This window comes from Suncus etruscus, chromosome 7, assembly GCF_024139225.1.
Source record: "Suncus etruscus isolate mSunEtr1 chromosome 7, mSunEtr1.pri.cur, whole genome shotgun sequence".
In the NCBI taxonomy this organism is placed as follows: Eukaryota; Metazoa; Chordata; class Mammalia; order Eulipotyphla; family Soricidae; genus Suncus; species Suncus etruscus.
This window is the reverse complement of record NC_064854.1, coordinates 24,940,769-24,957,969: the sequence shown is the minus strand read 5'-3', so window position 1 is coordinate 24,957,969 and position 17,201 is coordinate 24,940,769. Positions and strand designations below refer to the sequence as shown.

Genomic DNA, 17,201 nt, shown 5'->3' with positions numbered 1-17,201 from the left:
CACAAAAGAGAATGTGAGGAACAAATAGAAAGTAAAAATAGAATAAGTGAAATGGGAAAGGAAAAGAGAGGGTACACTTCCAAAATGAGGCACTGTGTTCCCCACCCCATGTTCAAGATAGTTCTCCCTATAACTCAAATTGCATCCAGGTTCAATACCAAGAATTTTCTTTTATGGTTTTTTTTGGGGGGGTAGCTGGGGAAGTATAGTGAGCCACATGTGGATATGCTCAGAGCTTACTCCTAACTCTGTGCTCAGGAATCACTTCTGGTGGACTTGGAGTGAGGGAAGCCTTATGGAGTTCCAGGGTCAGTTGTATACAAGGCAAACACCTTGATCCAGCCCTGGGAAGTGTGAACTCTGTTATTACAGGTGCTTCTCCCTGTTGTATGGAAGCTGTCATGACTCACTCATTGCCAGTCACTTGGCAGGGTGGCCCAGCTTTCTGCTCAGACTCCAGTCTCCAGACTATTGTGAAGGTATTTTTAGCTATGGTGAACGTTTCCCATGCAGAACAGGGTATGTTACCTTCCATGGTATGGGTGGGTCCCTTCAAATAGAAGCTTTTAAGAACATAGATTAAGATGCTCAGTGGATGACTCCTCCTTGCAGATTGCAGAAGAGAAACCTGTCTTTCTTGTTTAAGACTCTTGCTTGACAGATTTTGGACTCAAGCCTACTGGTACATTGACTCTTACTTGATCTTCCAGTTTGTCAAGCTGCCTACCATGTTTTAAGCTTGTCAGCCCCATAAAATGAGTCAGTCCACTCCTTAAAAATTAATCCCTCTCAATATGCTATGCTCAAATATAATTGAATGATATATAAAATAGAGCAAATACATAAAATAAGTTTCAATACTATATCAATATAATTACTATGATTATTTCAATGACACAAACATAAATATTTTGCATGACTATAATTAATATATTACTTACACATATTATTGAAACAGAAGTATATGCTCATTTTTATATAGAGACCATACCAGATAGAGGAAAGGACACTAAGGGAAGGAGGATGTGGGGGTGATGGGTCAGTATTCAGAGCCTTAATGAGGAGATAGTAGTAGGATCTCACATATGAAGCATATACATTATAATTTGTGCTATCTTCTTGGCTCCTTAACATGCCTTTAAATATATGTAAAAGTATATGACAATATAATAGTTTCTTTATATATCTTTGAAATATATGAATGTTATATATGTACATATAAATGTATATATATATATATATATGTTTTGGGGCCACACCCGGTGACTCTCAGGGGCTACTCCTGGCTCTGCACTCTGAAATTGCTCCTAGATGGGGGACCATATGGGATGCCAGGGATTAAACCCAGGCCCAACTGGGTCAGCCATGTACAAGGCAAATGCCCTACCATTCTCAGTGCTATCACTCTGGCCCCTTTATGTTATATATTTTTAAGATATATATTTTAATATTTTCTTAAGCTATCTTTACACATATAAAATATTATTTATTTTATAATTATATAAATATATAAGTTTGTGAGAGCTTACAGACTATATGACAGTGCAATAAATACAAATAATTCTTATGTAATGATCAATTTGTTAGTATGATACATTATATTAATATATGTTTCATTTTTAACATATACAGAAACATATATAAGATTATCATTTTTTTCTGAGGACTGTAATATATGTGTAGATTCTAGTACATGACCTATAATTCATGGAGTAGCTTTATGTCTGTTTTTCCCAATAAATTTCTTTTATAAGCTCCTTTAAGTTTAAATTATTTCTCATTCATGTTTTTACCCATGCTGATTGGCATATTTTAGGTGTGTAAAATTAATAATTTAAAAATGAATTGATGAGTATGATCATCTTAATAGTCATGTACCAAAGGTCTTTTTTTTTTTTATAAAAGCAGAATGGGTCTATAAAAATTGTGCCATCACTGATGATATCAGACTTGGTGTCAATTAAAGTGAGTGTATCCTGACAGTCTGATGAAAATGCAAGTGAGAGGCAATTACAAGGTGACACCAAGGAAAATGAGGTTGCCGTAAGCTCCCCAGAGTTTCCTTAGATCCTCTGATCATTAGATCCTTTGATCACTAACTTTGGCATGTGGGAAATCAAGCATTTCTTTTAATTTCTCAGATTACATAATATCTTTTGTAGTTTTATCTTTTATCTTTTGTAGTTTAGGGTCGAGTTAAATTGACATGGGGGCAAATATTCATTCTGGAAAGGAAGGTGAGCATTGAGTAAGAGGGCCTCAGGATCCTGAAGAGCATTGAGGACTTAGGCTTATTTCCACAGGAGTTCAGCCTGCAGACTTTCTTCTGATTGATAGAAGAAAGTTGTTGTGACTTGGACATGCAAGTACTGGCCTAGAACCTTAGTTCTTCAAAGTGAGCCTCCTGAAGCAAAACCAAAAATTTACCCCAGAAAGTGGGCCAGCTATTCCCTGTTTTTGTAATTTGCAGAGAATGACTTTTCTCTTTTCTTGGTATCTTTAGAAATGCTCCCCTAAAGATCCAAAAAGTAAACTTACTTTCTTATTTTTAATAATGAACAGAATGATTTATTGTTAAGCAGGTTCCACTTTTAGCCTTGGCAAATAAATTCACAAAGTAGGAAAATACTAAATTTGGGGCTTATCACACACATGGAAAGAAAACATAGCAAATGACACATTTCAGGAAATAGGCCTTCTATAACTTGTTTTATTCAATAATCAAAGGCACCACTTACCTCCTGAGTACTCTTCTATTTGCAAGAAAACACAAGATTGCAACTATAATATGAGTCACCAGGAAAGCTAATCCAATACCCAGGACAGTCCAGAAATCTGTAATTTTAAACCAAGAATAAAAGATAAATATGCAATAAAAAAACATGGGACTCAAAAAGTCAGCAAATTTTTAAGTCTAATGTCACCTACTATTTGTCAGAGATGAGAAATCTGATGTTGGTGGGACAGACTGAATGTGGCATCGATTTCCTTCCCATCCATGTTCACATCTGGAAATGAGATGAAATGTGAGAAACAAATCCAAAGTGGAAACATTTTTAAAAAGTTTTATCAAGGAAAAAGATGACAAATCCAGTAAGCAAGGAGAAACCAGGAATGTGGGTGACCTTGATAAGAAACCAACAATGAAAAATCAGTCAAACCCAAATTAATTATTATTATTTTCACATTATTGTAAAAGGCAATCTTGCTTTTTTCATATTTCCCCCTTTTTATTGATATGGTGAGAGCATGATTTCCTTTCTTGTTTTCAACATCTGATTCAACACTGAATTTTTATCAGTGGTCACTATCTATCATATCAACAAACCCCCAAACTAACCCATGTTTTCCAGTGAGCAAATTTAAGTCCACTAAGATAACAAAAAGATCATTCAAATTATATCTAATCTAGTCAGAAATCAACAAGCATATTTCTTTCTCTTTACAAAAGGAAGATCTTTCAAACTGCCTGGATATGGAATCAGGTTAATGAGCTTATTGGCTGTATTAGCAATTGCACTAGGATTTTGCTACCTATCCTAAACTTAGGGCCATGCATTAGAAAACGCAGTAAGTTAGATATTCTTCTTTCATACCAAAAGCCATCAGGAAGTTCAGGCAGACTTGCTTGTGCCTCAGAGAGAGTTGTTGAGGTTTATTTCTAAGCAATAAACATGTCAGAATTTTTTTCTGGTTCCATCTATTTGCAGATGAGTGTGAAAGCTATGAACACATTCCTGTTTACCCAGGAATAATAGGATACAAATTAAGAAAGAAATGGATGGAATTTCCTGCCAAGTTCATGACACATGCTACAAAACAGGATTAAACCCCAGTTTTTGAATGTGTATGCTCAAAAGCTGCGTTTCAATGCAACGCTTTTTGGGCACAGTTATTTTCTCTCAATCCCTTTTGAATTGGAGATTTTTCATGCTCAATGGCACTTCTGTCACAAAAGCAATAGCTTCTTTCTAAATAAAAAGATTAGAGTTCAAGCAAGTCCATAAGAAGACCTTCTTTCCTCAGCAAATAGTCTCTTAAAAGTTAGCATCTGAAGACAATGTGACTGTTTTGATGCTCTTGAAATTCAAATGGCACTAAATTACACTTGTTGATGATTTAGATTATATGTTGCTTATTTCCAGAATCTTTAGTGTGAGAATGAAATGTGAGTTGTTTTTTTTAACAGGATTCCTTTGAATTCTCATGTAGTAGGAATCTACATGCCAAAGAGGCTTAGGGAAAGAATACATGTTTCCATTCAGCTTTTTAGACTCTTATAGGTTTTGAAAATATTATGGCCCTGGCATGGGGTTGTAGTAACCTTCACTTGCGGCAAACTGTAGATGAAATGATTATCAACATAAATTCCAGGTGGCAGGAAAACTGCTCAAAAGACTGAAGCCACCAAGAGAACAAGAAGCCCAGGTACTGCATGTACTTCTTGCACTTCTCATCCTATAATTCCAAGCCTTCCCAAGGAAAGCTTAATGGCCCCAACCATATTGACCCATCTAGCCCACACTGCCAGGTCAATATTGCTCCCCTAGGCCCCTGGGGAGCTCTCTTGCCTAAAAATCATCCTAAAAGGGCCCGGAGAGATAGCACAGAGGCGTTTGCCTTGCAAGCAGCTGATCCAGGACCAAAGGTGGTTGGTTCGAATTCTGGTGTCCCATATGGTCCCCCGTGCCTGCCAGGAGCTATTTCTGAGCAGACAGCCAGGAGTAACCCCTGAGCACCACCGGGTGTGGCCCAAAAACCAAAAAAAAAAAAAAAAAGATCATCCTAAAAAATAAATTTCAGTGGAAATTTTAGAAAAGTACATTAAAAATATCAAAAATTGAAAAAAATAAAACCATATAGAGAAATAGCCTGAATCCTTTCTATTTATGTATATATATATTCATTTACCTACATATATGTCAAATAGTCAACATATAAATGAATGCATATATATCTTCTCATGTGTGTACTTGCTCCTGACAAGAAAAAAAGTATTAAGTGAGCTTTCTTTTGATATTTTTTGAGTTCAACCATGATAAACTTTTTTTAATGTTAATTCACAGAAAATTTGTATCGGAATTTTGAATAAAGGAAAAAATAAAAATTGGCCATTTGTTTTAGATTAATAGTTACATCTTAAAAGAATAGTTGGATCTGGAAAGATAGCACTGTAGCTAAAATTCTTGCCTTGTATGTAGTTGATCCAAGGTTGATCCAAAGCACTATTAGGAGTGATGACTGAACACAGAGCAAGAAGGAAGCCTTGAGCACTGCTACTGTGGTCCTAAACTCCCCAAAATATAAAGATAAAGAACATAAAACTGCTGTTCAAAAGGTTCATATATTGGAGGAATAATATGGGTGGTAGGACATTCATCTTGCAAGAGGAGGCCCTGTGTTTGATCTGCAGCATCCCATATGACCCCCTGAGCCCACCAGAAGTGAGGCCAGGAGTAAGTATAGCCAGCTGCGACCCCAAAACAGAAAAGAGGCAAATATAATTTAATTTTGATAAGTTATAATCAATGAGTAACAATGATTTTAAATATATAAAGTATATATTTATAATATATTATTATAATATATAATATTTATATTAAATATATATTTAACTATATATGTATAGTTTTCTTGAAATTTTCCTGGCTATTTGTAAAAAAAGTCAGCATATTTTAAGATTATTTTAACCCTTAAACTGTATTCTTTATTCTTACCTTCTATGTTACTGATAGAAATGTAAGAGTCACTATCATATTATCTGAATATAAATTAACAAATTGGCCTATGTAATAAAATTTCAATTTCTACCTGAAAATTATTCTAAAATTATCATTTCCTTCTCAATTTTTGAATTTTAAGAAATTTAAAAGAATGCTTCCCAAAAATAAGTAAAATTATATGAAAAATGCATGTTAAAATGCTATCCTTCTTATTAAAATAAAATGCAATCTTCAGATACAACTAATATCAACAGCAAACAGATATAATTTTTGTTACTTCTTTAACCTTCTTGTATTTAATCCTCTTATATTTAACCTTCTTGTATATATTTAATCATATCATATGTTTCTTATATTCTTATATTGCATAAAATCCACATAAACACACATTGATATTATAGATATCTAGTGTTTGTGTTTATTATGAAAGAAACATCTTTATCTCTTTATAAGTGGTTTTTACTCTATACAGTGTATCACAAACATCCTTAACGTAGGTGTCTATGTAACTATCTCAGAGAGATATTTAACTTTTGGAATTAACTGATTCCATTTAAATCAGTCTAATAGTAACCAATATACATTTTAATTTTCTACTTTTTTTTTTTTTGGTTTTTAGTTTTGGGGCCATACCTGGTGATGCTCAGGGGTTACTCCTGGCTCTGTGCTCAGAAATCACTCCTGGCTTGGGGGACTATATGAGAAGTCAGGGATTGAACCATGGTCCATCCTAGGTTAGCATGTGCAAGGCAAACATCCTACCACTTGCACCACTGCTCCAGCCTCCTAGTCTTTTTATTTTTACTGCTTCCTTCTTTCTCAATAATTTTTTATGGATTAGATTATAGTATATGTGAAGCATATATAAAGTGTATATATACATATATATAAAGAAGGGAACATCTAATCTGGAAAAGATAATGAAAAATTGCTATTTTAGTAATATCAGTGTGTTAAGTCATTTGTCTCTGTATTATAATTAATAAGACATCCACAACTCACTACATATATACATATATGTATATAGTTTCTAAGGGTGAAGAGTAAAGGTTCTGGTTAAGTTGAGAAGGATAAGGAAAGTGGGTAATATGCTGAGAAGAATTTCATATGTCTTGACTCAGAGATGACTAGAGAAGACCCAAGCCAGGTGGGCAGTGCAGTTATAATAATAGAGCTGAACTGTGGTCAGAGTGGATTATTTCTAATGCTTAAAATAAAATAGAAAATGGGATAAAGAGGTTCATCTTACTTGCTTGAATAACTTATTAGTTTAAGAATAGCTCTTTCTATATAATTATTTATGTAGTTATGAGTAAACAAGCCTAAATGCAATGTGATTTACCCCACGTGCAATTCAAAATAACTCGCATATGCCATAAGTTTTTTACATTTGTTTTTAGATTAAGTAATACCAATGTAAATTAGAAGGCTTGCTTTGTATCAATGTCAACAAGAAAGCAAATACATATTGGTTGCGACCTGAAATATTATCGAGATTATATTTTTATTTATTTATTTTTTGGTTTTAGGGCAACACCCGGTGAAACTCAGGGGTTACTCCTGGCTATGTGCTCAGAAATCGCTTGGGTAAAATGGCTTAGGTGACCATATGGAACACCAGGGAACAAACCATGGTCTATCCTAGATTAGCTTGTGCAAGACAAATGCCCTACCGCTTGCACTACTGCTCCAGCCCCTCAAGGTTATATTTTTATACTAAGACGTTACAACTAGTGGAAACAATAAAAATAATTGTGAATTTAATAAACAGGAATAAAGCTACATTTTTTTTCTTCAGAAGGCAGCCAGACATAAGTCTACATGAGGGAAATCTGATTTGTTTTGAGTTAGTATGAGGTTGTTGGTTGCATCCCTTATTTCAGACCGACAACCTGTAGATCTCTAATACTGGAACTATGGAAATTCAAACTACTGTCCAATTCAAGTATCTTCTATGACTGATAACTCTGAATCATTTAATCATTGCTAATTTTATTCTTCCCACCAAGTCATTTTTGTGGTTTGGTTGGGGCAGAACACCTACCTGAATTCTACATTGACTTTACTCTCCTGGGAGTCATTTGATCTTAGAAAGCCATGCACTACTTCATGACTTTCCTAAGAAACAGAAATGATTTGAAGATAGGAACAAAAGTTTGAAATAGCGAGAATTTTGTAACTAAGAAGTTTATTTTGATGAAGTTTTATGGTAAGAGACTCTCTTTTCAACTTCATGAATTTAATGAATAAATAATCATCTAAGGCTCTTCATGATTTTGTTAGAAATTTTAGTGTATATAGTCTACAGATAAAATTAACTAATAGGCACAGAGAAGCAAAGACTGGAAAGAGTCCATTTTAGGATGTCACTGAAAATAACAAAATAAAATAAGCAAGTTCCTCAATTCTGGATTTAAATTCTTTAGTTACATGAATTCATAAATGCTTCCATTATTTGAGTCAGTTTGAGTAGTTTTTATTCTTAGTACACACACCACTTTGTTTTTTTCTACTATTCCATTTTGATTCCCAAAGTCCCAAAGTTACATCAATAATACCTTATAAACTATTAAATGTCAGCATTGCTTAAATTACACACACACACACACACACACACACACACATATAGGCTGGACAAGGCACACATTTGTCAGGTTACAGAAGCAAAAACTGAAAGAGAAAATACAAATCACATTTAAAGTAGCTAAGATATCAAATTAAATAGAATACATGAAACATAGGCAAGGTAAAGAGAAAGAAAGAAATGCTTCCAGAATCTTTATTTTTAAAGATCTGGAAAGGAAAAATGTTCAGTCCCAACTAGTATTCTCTTGGATATGTGATATATATGTGACCTTTATTCCAAAGAATAAAATGTTTGTCTATGTATTGTCTATATAATAATGTTTAAAAGAATTGATGGACAAATTCTTTAGAACTCATAAATAACTAGTGAGATTTGGAGAGATATGTCAAGTTTAACTTGGTGAAGTTAATACAAAATTTAAATTTTCTCATTTTTATTTAATAGGTCTATATACATATAAACATGCTTTAAGTTTACAACATTTTGTTGTGGAAGTATTTGGAGACATACTTGATAATGGTCAGGAGTTAATCCCAGTTTTGTGTTCAGTGGACTCTAGTGAGAAGCATTGAATATAGGTCAGCTGCGTGCTGGCAAACATCTTTATACTGTCTCTGGCCATTAAGTTTGAAATTTTAATCTACAGACATGATATTTATTTTGAGGTATTTTGCACACATACCATTTAGCAATTGTTGGGATTATTTATTGAACACCTAGTATGCATTAAGTGATAGTCTAAATACTTCAATACATTTTGTACAATGCCAATATTGCAAGATGGGAATCGTTTCCCCCTTTCATGGCGGAGAAAACAGGCACAGAGAGAGCATCACAAATGAGATTTAAACTATGTTTTTTGGATCCTCAAGTTTATGACATTGTTTTTTGCTTTCAAATATTTTGGACAAATTATAATACAGTTATTTATAAAAATCATCTGATTTTCCAGCTTTGGTTTGTTAGAATAATGTAAAAAACTTCTGTTCTCCAATCTGAAAATGTCCAATTATCATGGTATGATTTCTCCTGGAAATATTTCTAGATGCTAGAAGAGGGCTACTTCCCTGGAAAACAAAAACTATTAGAGTCTTTGGAGGCTAGAGAGATAGTGCAAGTACAGGAAGTTAGGGACTTGCTTTACTTTCATGTGGCTGTATCAAACATGACCCTGGTCTGAATCCCTAGCACCACATATAAGTCACCAGGGATCAGTCCTGAGCATAGAGCCAAGAATAACCCTGGAGCACTGCTGTGCATGACCCAAACAAGCAGCTAAGTTATAGACTCTGGTAACCAAGATTTCTGTTCTCTAAGTGGTTTGAGGAAAGCCAGATAAAGTTAATTTCCTCTCCTTAATGAGTTTTAGAATTTGCCTCACAAAGGTGTAGGGAATAAATCAAACCATGCAAGTGAAAATTCATTGTAAACTGTAACATGCCCTAGATATCAACTTGCTCCACACTCTGTCCTTGGATTTCTGGTATAATGATGGTCAGAGCTGATCCCTATGATCCTAAGCACTTGGTCTCAGAGACTAGCCCTCATGAGCTGACACCTTCCCATAACCCTACTCCATCCCTCTCCTCCCCAGGCATCAATTAAAACTTAGGGAGCTACAAAACCTTCTGTTTTCAGGACTCATTAGTGATGTCACCTCAACAGCATTTTTATGTCTGAATATGCCTGAAGTTCACAATCCAGTTCTACAGGTCAGGAAAGAAAAGGCAGATGCTGAAGCTGCTGACAGAAGGAGAAACAGAATCTCTCCATCACACCCACCTACAGTCCTGTCCCACCCTCACACGTCTGCCAGGAGAGAGAAAGCAATATGGCTTCCACTTAGGGTGAAAGTACTATCTCAGGCCAAGGGTGTTCGATCAGGAACTGAAGTGTGTGGGCCTTAGATGGAAGTCAGCACTCAGCAGATCATCCTTGTGGTCTCAGTGCATTCAATTCAACCTCCAAATCCCCAATAAAGTGTCACTGAGTAATCTCTGAGCCACATGAGTTCACATGACAGTTCATGTGAACTTTCACATGAAATACCAGTGATTCATTTGCTCAGACAAATTTTCTCTTTCACTAATTAGCTCCAGCCTGTTTTACAAGGTAGGGAGAATTAAGAAGTGAGCACCTAAAAGGGAAATATAATGTTGCATTCCCATCACACAGAAGGTCCTATTTTCCCCAGTAGAAAAATGGAACAGAATAAAATATATTTTTTTTCAGTCAGGACCAATGCTCTCTCCATTTCTCAATTCTAAGCAGGTCTTCTGTTATGAGTTCGTTCCAAAGCCAGGAGTTATGAAATTACAGCTGATTATTTTTGGGTGTGCTTGCTAACACTCATTCATTATCCCCTCACACCCAGAACAAAGGACCCTCCCTTCCTCCTTGTCCTTTGTGTGCCCACCAACCCCCATTCACTTATCACTTTGGAAAATCAAAGAGGAACTACATATTTCTGAGCACATGGGAAAGGATTAATTTAATGGGACCCAGCAGAGGCTCTTTTTTTTTTTTTCTTTTTAAGGACTTGATTGTTCAAGGAACTCTAATAAGAACATGGCCTCTAATGTAGCTCCTAAAAATGGTGGTGTTATGTAGCCATTTTGAGAAGAAATTAGCAAGGTAAATTAGATGAAATATCTAATCTTTTCATAAATCAGTGGATAACAGGCTCTCCAAGAATGTAGAAATAGAAGAAAATTGTTATCCTATTTTTGTTTTTCTCTCCAAAAATCTGAAAGAGTTCAGACTATGTTATAAAAATGGATAGGTTATGGAATAAAGAGAGAAGCATCAGGTAAGTCACTTGCCTTGCATGTGGCTAACTTGGGTTCAATCCCCAGTAATGATTAGAATTTTTTATGCTCCATCAATAGTGATCTTTGAGCACAGAGCAAGGAATAAGCCTTGAGCACAGTCAGATATTTTCCCACCCTGAGAAACAAACAAAATAGTTTAAAAATAAGTTGGGAATTTTTTATACATTCTTAACCACTTAACCACCAAAGCAACATGAATTTATCTCCAAAGACTCTCTCATATACTTTCTCCTGTCTCACCCAGCTCTGATGACAATACCTCAGAGCACTATAGATTCTAACAGGTTCTGAATTAGGCTACATGCTCCATAATAAAATTTCATTGCCTGAATTTCTGACCCAAGCCTTTGACTGCTCTTTCTTAATCTTTAGGACCTTGTCAAAATGAGGCAGTTTTACCCAGTTTTTTTTCTGTCATTTGAGGATACGGTTAGTTTGATTTCAATTCTCCTTTTTCTCACAAACTCGTCTTCTAATGGGCAGACCCTTAAAACAAACGATACATTCTCTCATGTTGGGGAATCTTCTAAGATATCTCCTCTCATCAATTTCTAGGTTTTAGTACCTCTGAATCTCATCATTATTTATCTTAGTGCTCTTGACTGACTTAAAGGGACCATCTGTACTACCTATGACCACACATCTGACTCCACTAATACAACTATCAGCTAACTTACAATGTTTTTCTCAACTAAAAGTCTAGTGAAAATACTCAACCAAGTATAACTTTTATATGTTCCAATTTCCACTACTCATAGATATTAATGGAAAACATGAGCTATCATCCCTCAAACATAATGTCAGTTAGCATGAGAATAATGAGTTATACTTTCTAAGGGAGTTATATTTTGTGCATATAGTATCTCATTTTAGCATTAAACATAATTTACCAGTTTAAATATTTTAGCATCACCTGGAAAGTATGATCAAGTACAGATAGCTCGGCTCCACTCCCAGTATTTCTGATTCGTTAGGTCTGGGTGACACATAAATTTAATTTTTAATGGTGTCTCAGATGATGCCGGTGTTAGACAACAGTTTGGGAAATGCTGCCTTAGAACTTCTCTGGAAGAGGAACTGTGAGGTCAAATGTGATTATTCCAAGTTTGCAGGGAACACTGGTCTTGGAAGTGAATATTTTATATGTCCTTGACACTCTGCCTTGTGAATATTTGGGAAATTTATATTCTACCTTCACACAAAACATAATCTATGGAATCCTGGATTGAGGTGTTTGCCTTACATGCAACTGTTGTCTATTCAGTTATGAGAACTAGATGTAGTCTCCCTGAGCACCACCAGGAGTGATGCCTAATCACAGAGTCAGGAGTAGTTCCAGAGTACTGTGGGTGTGCCCCTCCATAAGCTGACTCTTTATTATTAGATCCTGTTCATAAGAAATGGTCAATTAAAAATGCAAATCACAGGTTCCTGAGTGACTTCTATTGCAATTTCTACTTGAATTAGTAATCAAGTTGCACAGAATTGCAGATGTAGAAAGAACAATCATACATTATTTCAAGCCATTATAGCACCATAGAAACAATGTTAATTACTTCAGAGTAGAAACAAAGCAAATAGAAAAACATTGTTTTTCTTTCATTCTAACAGGTTGGCTGTTGCTGAGAAAGGAAGGAAGGAAGGAAGGAAGGAAGGAAGGAAGGGGAAGGAAGGAAGGAAGGAAGGAAGGAAGGAAGGAAGGGGGAAGGAAGGAAGGAAGGAAGGAAGGAAGGAAGGAAGGAAGGAGGAGAGAAGAAGAAGAAGAAAGAAAGGAAAGAAGAATAAAGAAATAAAGAAAGAAAGAAAGAAAGAAAGAAAGAAAGAAAGAAAGAAAGAAAGAAACAAAAAAGAAATAAGGAAATAGAAAGAGAGAGAAAGAAAGAGAGAAAGAGAAAGGAAGAGAAAAAAGAAAGAGAAAGGAGAGAAAGAAAGAAGAAAGAAGGAAAAAGAAAGAAAGAAAGAAAGAAAGAAAGAAAGAAAGAAAGAAAGAAAGAAGAAAGAAAGAGAGAGAGAGAGAAAGAAGAAAGAAGAAAGAAAGAAGAAAGAAAGAAGAAAAGAAAAGAAAGAAAGAGAGAAAGAAAGAAAGAGAGGAAGGGAGGGAGGGAAGAAGGGAAAGAAAGAAAGAAGGAAAGAAAGAAAAGAAAGAACCGTTCTGCAAGTTTATGCTTTGAAGTTCTCATTTCTCCTTTGATATTTTGGCAACTCCTATGAAGCAATATTTCCCTGGAGCTATATGAGAAAGAAAAGGAAGATAGCAAAAAACTAAATAATTCACAAACTGGGCAATTGAAAATAGGCTGCAAGTCAATAGAAACTATTTTTGTTTGACGATGAAGGTAAAGGCATTAAATTTTTGTTATGGAGTGTGGTGCTAGTAAGAAATAGTGTTTTGAAGTTATTCTTTTGCTCTCCTTTGAGGTATGAAATAATTTGCCTTTGAAACTGAGTTTCTGATCTCATACTGACAAGGCATTATTTGCATGTATTTTTCTTTGCATTAAAATATTCATATGCACACATCGAGAATATGCACACACAGAATATTAAGGCTTAAAAGTTAGATAAATAATCCTTTTTGGCTTTGGGAGGAATTTACACTAACATTACCAAAGACTACATGTGAGGCCCTGGGTGTTGAAAACTCACTGCATTTTTTTCATTAAAACGATTAAATCACCATAAGATACAGAATTAAAACAATACAGAATTAAACAGTTGTTGATAGTTGAGTTTCAGTCATACGATGCTCTGATACTCAACCCATCACCTGTGTTCATTTCTGCCATCAATTTACCCAGTTACACTCCCGTTGTCACATCCCCATCCCCAGTCTGTTTTATGGCAGACATTTTTTCTCCTCTCTCCTTCTTCCTTTTTTCCTTCTAGGCAATACAATGTCTAGACCCTTTCCTTGATTGCTTACAAGGAAACAGACAGCAATCTGCAGATGTTTTGACATCAGATCTAGAGAAGATGGAGAGGATGCACAGCTGTTTGTTTAGAAGCATTTCTTTTTTTTTTTAATCTTTATTTAAACAACTTGATTACAAACATGATTGTAGTTGGGTTTCAGTCATATAAAGAATACCCCTCTTCAAACACCCCCTTCACCGGTGCAACACTCTCACCACCAATTCTTAAAGTACTTCTAATTTAAGTGCATTCCCACCCATCACACTTTCTTCTGCTGTCAGGGGCCCAAATTCACTAAGGCGTAAATCAGAATGTGCTTCCTTTAACACACTGAGCTTTCTCAACACTTGGGACCTCACAAACTCTGCTTCCTCTATGAAGTAGTTTGCCCAAATTTTGGATTAGCTAACACTCTCGTGGAACTCCAGAGGCCTCACCTGACACTGCCTTTCTAAAATACAACCACTGCTATCGTCTTTTCCCCAGACTGTGAAGCAACCTGCCTACCTAATTAGTTTTCTTCATTGCATTTGTTACTGCCTCAGTCTTATGCACTCAGGCATATGCATCTGTGCTGTAGGCGGCTTCTGTCCTACAGTCATCATTGAGATTTCGGTGAATCCACTTTAGGGAGAGTGTGTTGCACGGACGGCAAAATTTGAAATATAAAATAAATGAAACCACACAGTGTATGTTGGATCAACACGTTTCTGGCAGGAGTGCGACAAGTTTAATTTTTTGAGCAGGGAAATTTATAGGGGTCAAATTAGCCAGAGGTAAAGAATAATTATAATTACAAAGCATAGTAAAACAGTAACAATACCCAAACTAGGGGTGTGACTAAGATTCTAGGTTACAAAGGAGAAGGTCACAACTCAAGTTAACTTTTTGCAAGCTTACTTTAAATGCAAAATTAGGATTAGGAGGGAGTAAAAAATATCTAGGAACTTGATCTTTATTAGACTGGACTCTATTGTTTTAGAGATTAAGTGAGGGAGGCACCAAATCCCCCAAAATGAGTTTCCCTTTTTCTAAAGGAGGGTCAATAGTCAAGATCTGCATTCTGGTTAAGCCTTTGATTAGCAGAAACTGCAGCTGCAAAGGACATATTTGAAAAAGAGAGAAAATTGTCTTTGCTTTTAGGGCTGGCTATATGCAGAAAAAGGGGTTCTCAAACTTTGGTGCTGGAATTTCTGAGCCAAATTATTTGATAGAGGCCATTATTTTGCATGATATATACAAAGGAGAGATAGTCAAATAATGGCTAAAAATGTAATGCCAGGCATCTCTTTGGAAATTCCTCAACCATCCATACAGGGAAAAAAGGTATCCATAGTGGGCCTTTTGAGGAATACCATGGGGCTTAAATTAGTTCTACCCACCAGGGAAATCTGAGGATACATCTGGTGGGCTGAGCCCCCCTAAAAGCTTAGGTATGCCCTGGCATATCTGCCACTTACGTATCCATTTAAATATATTTGTAAGTATAAATATTTATTTACAAATATATATTACATATAAGGTATGTAAAACAAATGCAGAGGTATTTTATGTGATCTGTGCGTGTATAGATATTAAATGATGTTAACATAAACTCAAATTTCAATAGAATGATTACTTTGGAAATAAAAATAAAATGAGAAAACTAAATGAAGCACTCACTATACATCTGCTTTATTTGATATAGAAAAAAACTAAGACCTGAAAATGCCTCAAGACCATGATATTTTGCTGATCCAATTGCTTTGATTCTTTAAAGTTTAAAGGACAGGAAACCCTCGTGGTTTATAAGCTGTTTCAGAAGAAAACAATCTGCTTAATTTACTTTTAGCAGTGACTTAAAAATACATGCATAATAGAAAACCTGAAACTTTTTGATGGCCAAATTTTAAAGAATTTGCCAGTGGTATTCAGTGAAAAATATGCATTCCTTTGTATAGTTAAAAATTCATCAAGAAAAAGAAAATTGATCTGTTTTAGATATGGAGGGTCTCATGGTGTAGAAATAAAAATACAATAGAAACCTGATTTTTCAACAATACCAACAGATTTTTCCACAGTACCAACAGATTTTTCCAATACTGTTTCTATCTGTAATGACTATTCTGATAAATGCCCTTAAATTTCTAGTGAATACTCTTCATATCATACAACTCTTCCAAACATATTAAATGATAACAAAACCCAATTTTTTAATTCTCAAGTGGCCTTCTAATACATTTCTTGGTCTTGATCAGTTTTTAGGTGAATGCTCCCCAAATTTTAACAAACAGGTATTTTCTAGGACATAATTTTTATTTGAACATGTAAAAACACAGAGGTATGTTTGTATCAAACTACATATATCTACAACCTAAATTGAGTACTCAATCAATTATAGCATAATGTCACTCATAGATGCACACACACACACACACACAAACACACACACACACACACACACACACATCTACTAGTAAATACAGAAAAAGTTTTTTCTTAAAAGGAGTCCAAAAAGGGGCCGGAGAGATAGCATGGAGATAAGGCATTTGCCTTTCATGCAGAAGGACAATGATTCGAATCCCAGCATCCCATATAGTCCCCGCCAGGAGCGATTTCTGAGCATAGAGCCAGTTGTAACCCCTGAGCACTGCCGGGTGTGACCCAAAATCCAAAAAAAAAAGAGTCCAAAGATAGGTTTGAGTGATGTCTAGGCAGTAAAACAGTATGCACACGGCTGATCCAGGTTTGATCTCTGGCATCTCATATGGTTTCATGTGCACCTCTTGGGTTGGTCCCTAAGACTATAGAAACTGGAGTCAGCCCTGAGCACTGCATGGGTGTGACCATCCCCCCACCAAGTAAATAAAAGGGGTAAAAGGAGCCGGTAGTTATGTTAAAATTTCTACCTCATAGATGCTATACATTATCATTACAATGTCTATATATCACTTGTTTCTATATTATGTGACCGAGCACTTTTTTCTTAGCACTGGTTGGGCATGGGCAATGCTGCTTGGATCCTGCAGTAGTAGGGATTCACTAAGCCACCCAGGTGGTGTTGGAAGCTTCCAGGTCTACCCTGGGTGATGTTTGGAGGGACCTGTGATTCCACGAATGGAATCCATTCCTATCATGGGCCCTAACCACTCTACTATCTCCCAGCCC

General features: G+C 35.6%; 1 protein-coding gene across 1 annotated transcript in view; it reads right to left on the bottom strand.

Moving 5' to 3' along the window:
- Window positions 1-2,374: 2,374 nt before the first annotated feature.
- MALRD1 (MAM and LDL receptor class A domain containing 1) overlaps window positions 2,375-17,201 on the bottom strand; it is a 516,995-nt gene continuing 502,168 nt past the window's right edge. Inside the window, exons 38-40 of the mRNA XM_049777533.1 lie at window positions 2,929-3,008; window positions 2,739-2,835; window positions 2,375-2,513 (exon numbers count right to left, since the gene is read on the bottom strand). Of these exons, the coding sequence (XP_049633490.1) occupies window positions 2,375-2,513; window positions 2,739-2,835; window positions 2,929-3,008 (316 nt within the window). The remainder of the gene's footprint in view (window positions 2,514-2,738; window positions 2,836-2,928; window positions 3,009-17,201) is intronic.